The sequence below is a fragment of the Ictidomys tridecemlineatus genome, chromosome 13 (assembly GCF_052094955.1).
Source record: "Ictidomys tridecemlineatus isolate mIctTri1 chromosome 13, mIctTri1.hap1, whole genome shotgun sequence".
Classification (NCBI taxonomy): Eukaryota; Metazoa; Chordata; class Mammalia; order Rodentia; family Sciuridae; genus Ictidomys; species Ictidomys tridecemlineatus.
Window position 1 is genome coordinate 74,099,511 of NC_135489.1, and position 5,902 is coordinate 74,105,412.

Genomic DNA, 5,902 nt, shown 5'->3' on the forward strand with positions numbered 1-5,902 from the left:
CCTTCCAGCGGTTGCCCTCATCTTTCCAGGTCCAGTTAGGTGTAATACTAGGATGTATTTATTCTCTCATTGCCTGCAATTAGGCTGTCAGTTGCTTAAGCCCAAAGCCATTTTTAATTCATCCTGAGAGTGGCTGCCTTGTGCACAGTCTCTGCTCAGTGTCACAAGATAGATCACAAATGTGCACATTCCCATTCCTGTTCCTCTAGGGCTCTTCCTCTCTTGTGGTCCTCAGACACACTATTCTGCAGGGCAATATCTGCAAGGCTACTGTAGCCAGGCTGGATTTCTTGTGTTACTGTGTCCAAAGAGTGGGGGTGGAACAGAGTCATCAGGAGACAACAAAGCTACATTCCTTGCCCAGAAATATACTGTCCAGTTTGGTACTTAGTCACTGAGTCACTGCTGAAGAATATATCTGTCATCAGATGGGAACCTCCACTATAGATTTAATTTCCAGAAACTTTTTTTTTCCTTTCTCACCTTAGGGAATACCCATGCTGGTATACAGACATGATTGGAACTTTGAACATCTCTTTATGGACATCAAGAACAAAATGGCATAGGTGGTCATAATAAACCCTCACTTGCAAGGTGCTTTCATTCACATATACAAGGACAGTCCAGTCCCATCTGGTGTGTGCTGTGAGCTCCAGGCTCTCTGGCTCTCTAAGAACCCCAGGAGCTCCTTAAGAGCCCAGTGCTTTCTGGAGAAGCAAGCGGGATGGCCGATCACCAAACTTTCTTTTGAGTACAGACCAACCACTTGGGGGTTATTTTCTTAATGATGATATCATGACCATGGTGCTACAAGTTGAGAACTCAATTCTTCCTGCTCCTTAGGTTCTGCTACTGACAGATGGAGAAGCTGTTGTGCCTTTCCATGTACTCATGGGTCATGTGGAGGATTCAGTTAGCTTGGGCCCATTTCTGTGCAAAGTCTGAAATGCTGCTACACTCAGCATCAGCTCAAGCACAAGCATCAGTTCTTACCACAAGTGTTGGATAGCTGGTCCTGCTGGCAGCTCACAGTTAGGCTCTTAATAAGTAGGAGAAGTAATAGCCTGACCCAAGCCTCTGCTTTTGGTTTCAGTGCCTTCTCCCCAATTCGGCCATGGGTGCCATCAGTGGAGAGCTTCAGTCCTACAGCGATGTCTGTGAAGTCCTGTCTGTTATAGAGGTTACTCTGGGCTTTCTAGGCACAGCTGGTGGGGATCCAAATATGCATCTGAATGTGTATGTCCAAGACATCCTGCGAATGGGTGACCAAATGACTCCAATTTTAAAGGTGGGTCCCATATGCCTTTCAAGGAGAATCAGTATCACGTCATCTTAATTTCCTGACAGAATGCCACCAAACAGGGAGCATCAATGCAGGCACCCCTTGAAAGGGGCAGTCATGAACCCCACCCCTAGCCAGTCCACAGAATAGCAGCACACACTGGGGACAGGAGAGGAAGGGACACTCAGTGCTGACCACCTAGTAGAGTGGAATGCACAAGTGACTGAGGACATTGGCTACCTGTACGTTGCATGATGCTCACAGACACTGAGCTGCTGCAGGAGAAGTAATAGAAGTAATAGACTCATGTGTTTGCAAGATGAGTCAGGTAGACTCTTGGATGGAACAGAGGTGGCCTCAAGACAGGAAATGGAGAAAACAAGGAGGATTGCCCTGGGGTAGCACCCAGAGTCCTTGGTGTGCACCAAGGGAGGGTGTGAGCCTTTGCATTCTATTTGGGACTCTCTTCCTCTTCCAGGCCTTATGCAGATGTCAGTTAAAACACGCCATTGCTCTCTGGCAATTCCTCTCTGCTCATACGTCGGAACAGCTACTGGGACTGAAGAAAGTGAGTCTGCCCTGCCTCTGCCCAGACTTAGGGAGATGCACCCTCTTCCCAGGCTTTGATGTTGCACTTGTTTATCTTTTTTAGAATCCCTTTAGGGAAATCAGTTCTAAGTACAAAGCAGACCTCAGCCCAGAAAGTGCTAAGCTCCTCAGCGCCTTCCTGAATTACACAGACCTGGATGCTTTCCTCCTAGAGCTTCATGAAATGATGGTGTTGAAACTAAGAAACACTCAGACCCAGGACAGCTTCAACCCTGAATGGAAGTATGGTGTGCATACCTGCTGGTAGGCAGGTGTGCAGAATATTTGCTTTTTCCCCTTGACGTGAAGGTAGTTCCACTTGTTAGACTGAACCTCTGTCTAACAAGTAGACATAATTATGTCAAAGAGATAAACATTTTAGATTAGGTACAAAAAGCCACACTAATGTGTGAAATCTAAGATATTCAAAACTATCTTAATTTTACATTTGTGTCAATCTAATGGCCAAAAAATGGTATCTTATTTTCACTTGTTTCCCCACCTACTTTTGTGGTTGGGCACATTTTTAAATTTATCACCACTTTTATCATCCTCTGAATTATCTCTTGGTAGCTTTTGGTTATTGGACAGGGCAGTTGATCTCTTTTTTCCTTTTGGTACCAGGAACTGAACCCATAGGTGCTTAACTACTGAGCTGTATCCTCAGCTCTTTATTTTTTGAGATAAGACCTCATTATTGTTGAGGCTAGCCTCAACTCTGCAATCCTCCTGCTTCAGCTTCCTTAGATGCTGGGATTATAGGCATATGCTACCACACCCAACCAGTTTCTCTTTCTTAATGATTTTTAAAAGATCTTTATATAGAACAGATTAATCTGATGTACACATTACAAATGCACTAGAAGTCAATTGATGGGATTTTTTCATAAAGTCGTTGTGGGGCCAGATGCAGTGGTACATGCCTACAATCCCAGGAGCTCCAGAGGCTGAATCAGGAGGATCGTGAGTTCAAAGCCACCCTCAGCAACGTAGTGAGGTTCTAAGCAACTCAGCAAGGTCTTATCTCTAAATAGAACATTTAAAAGGACTAAGGATGTGGCTCAATGGCTAAGCACCCCTGGGTTCAATCCTCAGTACCACCCCCCCAAAAAAGCCACCATGGGGACATACACTAAAGGCCTTCCTTATCACATTGCAGGGTGCTAAAATATCCTCATGTTTTCTCCTGCTGCTTTTATAGTTCTATGTTGCACATTTCTTTCATTAGTTCACTTTTATATGTGGTAAGAGGGAGGCATTTCACTTGACTAGGTTTTCTGGATGGACAGTCAGACTACACTTGCTATTTCTGATCTCAGGCCATATGGCACATGCCTGTGAGCAATTAAATTCCCCTTCCTAGAGAATTTACAACCTTTGGTAAGATAAACCATGAAAGGGAATACCTGCCTGTTCTGAATGGCAAAGCTTTGCTTCTGATGCAGCCAGGCAGGCCTGTCAGTGGAGTGCCTGAAGTGGCCTAGCTGAGCATCATCGAGGAAGCTCCATCCTCTAGATGCTTTGAGCCTGGGACTCCAGTTCTAGCTCAGGAACTGGGCAGCTGGGTGACCTTTTAAGCTGACACTCAGTGTTTCCCATCTTATTTAGCACCTCAGTCCTGTCAATGCCTGGAAAGAGTGAGAGCTGATAGGCTCCTGATGCTCTAAACACTATCTCTTGTGCTTGATTTTACAGCCTGAGGGACACTCTAATGAGTTACATGGAAACCAAAGAGAATGAAGTTCTTCTGGAAGTGGAATCCCAGTTCCCAGAAGAGATACTGCTGTCCAACTGTGTCTCTGTGTGGAAAGTGGCAGCTACACGGAAACAGGACAGGCAAGCAAAATAGGATTCTCCACTCCATCTTTTGATGTGCTGCAGACACAGCTCCCCTCCCCTCCACTGTGCCTCTGGGAGCACCTGAAAGGAAAGTGTTGGCACAGCACTGAATTCAAGGCCAGCATGTATTGTGCCAGCTGACAGCTTTTTTGAGAGTTAAGCTATTTCTGGAATACATGCAGATGCCAGAACTTCCATGTTACATTATGAATATCAAGTGGTGAGAATGGCAGTTACTTGAAACTGGAAATCAACCACCATCCTGTGCATTCAAGGAGCAACAGGAAGAGTCATAATTGGGGTCACACCCAGCCATGACCTGTGTTGGGCCTGCAACCTGTTCCTCATGCTTCCTAATGTTGCCACACAGAGGCAGAATGTAGGGCTACTGGTCTTTTTTTTTTTTTTTTTCCCTATGCTATTCTGCATACGCAGAAGATAATCTGGTTTTCTTCTCTTTCCCAGTCCCTTAAATTCTGAGTATTATACTCATATTTCTTGGGTTCCAAGATGTGAAAAAAGTACCACCCTCTTTTTGTCTTCTCACTAATGGAAAGCCAGGGTGTCTGCACATGCCTTAATGCCATGAGAACAAAGCCAACCCAGACCCCACTCTAAGTCACTGCCAGATGCCAAAGAGAGCCAGCAACTCTGTGAAGAGCATGGGACTTGGGACACTGCTAGGGTTTTGGTTTCCTGTGAATAAAATGGAGTGGATTGACAGCCAAAGTACCTTCCAGTTCTCATATCTTGAGATTCTAAAAAAAATTCTACAGCATCAGCATGGATCAGAGCAGGCTCTTGGCAATGCCATGGGGAGTTTTTGGTTGCCAGGTATTATTATACTACATAAGCATGCAATCTTGGTGTGACCTCAGCTTCCCTGAGTATGTGCATTCCTTTCTTTCAGTCTCAACCATACCAATAAAAACTGAGTCTCAGAGAGAGTACAAAACCAGTTCCATTTCTGAAAGAGAGAAATTAACTTGCCTCGATCTTGTGCTGCGTTTGTCATTGTAAGTTTTGTTTCTTTTTGAAACCTACTTTGATGTCCTGGACCTCCGGATAAATTCCTTTTCTTCACAGCTCAGAACCTGTTTGCCATAAGAGCCATCCACACATTGGAGACCTATTTTTCATGTACATTAAAGATCAACTTGAAATCAGGCCTGTGAACTTTTCAGCTACATAAATGCAAAATGGGGGCAAAGGGCACAGCTCAGTAGTAAAGTGCTTGCCTCATATTCACAAGGCCATAGGTTCAACCCACAGCACTGCAAAAACAAACAAACAAAAAAAGGTAACCTGGCACAGGCCCTGTGCACACCTGCAAAGGTAGGTACAGAAGAAACACTGCACTCCATTTCCATGTATCATTCTCACAGCGTCTGATGAAGGAAGTGCAGTGACAGACCTCAGGTAGTAGCTCCTTTCACAATATGCACTTGCATTTAGTGAGCTGTGATGAACCTTCCAGACTATGTAGAGCCACCTCCTCCTCCCACCAGATGCCTGCCACCTGAGAGCAGAAGCACCTTAGCCTTAGATGCCTGGGAGTCAGGGTGCAGCTTGCCAGGGCCAGCAGGTGGCACTCAGACTCAACCTGTTCCTCACTGCCACACCTTTACAGGTAGAATCAGGTGTCAAGTCCTTGATATGAAGACCCTTATTTTCCCTTTGGCCTGGGTATTTTTTTCACTATTATGAATTGTTTCTAATTAAGATATTTTATTTTGTATGCTATGCTTTCAAAGCCTTAACTGCCTTATCTAGCACAATTTACACAAAAATACACCAGGCTACTACAAGTAAATGTCATTATACTTGTAATGCTGTTTTGATAAATGTGAGTTCTGCTGCTAAAGGATCCCTCTCTTTGGGAGCATGCTACTGTATATGCCATGTAGACCTCAGCTAGACTGTGGGAATGGTTATGGGGTTTTGTGGAAATGTCCTTGAAAGTATTCATGAAGTAGATGGTTCAGAAGTGAAGAGCACACTCTAGAATGTGAGATGGTAAACTTCCACTGGACAGAACAACAACAGAACAGCTTGTCCACAGTAGATAAAGCTTAAGTCTCAGTGGGGAAAGGGGGTGTCTTCTTCTTAAAGGAACATCACTGAAACAGCAAAGCCCCAGCTACTAAGGAGTAAGAATGAAAACTACCTAACTCAGTGAGGCAGGCTATGCAT

General features: G+C 44.6%; 1 protein-coding gene across 1 annotated transcript; it reads left to right on the plus strand.

The window, feature by feature from the left end:
- The first annotated feature begins 609 nt into the window (after nucleotides 1-609).
- Nucleotides 610-4,438, plus strand: LOC144369920 (E3 ubiquitin-protein ligase RNF213-like). Its single transcript, XM_078030408.1, has 4 exons — nucleotides 610-1,288; nucleotides 1,761-1,850; nucleotides 1,935-2,142; nucleotides 3,566-4,438. Exons 1-3 carry the CDS (start codon nucleotides 1,115-1,117, stop codon nucleotides 2,136-2,138), a joined length of 468 nt encoding a protein of 155 aa, XP_077886534.1. The 5' UTR covers nucleotides 610-1,114; the 3' UTR covers nucleotides 2,139-2,142; nucleotides 3,566-4,438.
- The last annotated feature ends 1,464 nt before the right edge of the window (nucleotides 4,439-5,902 follow it).

What these genes read in the sequence shown, in the direction of transcription:
- LOC144369920 (XM_078030408.1), top strand. Translation starts at nt 1,115, where the DNA reads ATGGGTGCCATCAGTGGAGAGCTTCAGTCCTACAGCGATGTCTGTGAA. An exon ending in AAATGACTCCAATTTTAAAG is followed by an intron (nt 1,289 to 1,760) that starts GTGGGTCCCATA and finishes TTCCTCTTCCAG; the next exon opens with GCCTTATGCAGATGTCAGTT. An exon ending in AGCTACTGGGACTGAAGAAA is followed by an intron (nt 1,851 to 1,934) that starts GTGAGTCTGCCC and finishes TATCTTTTTTAG; the next exon opens with AATCCCTTTAGGGAAATCAG.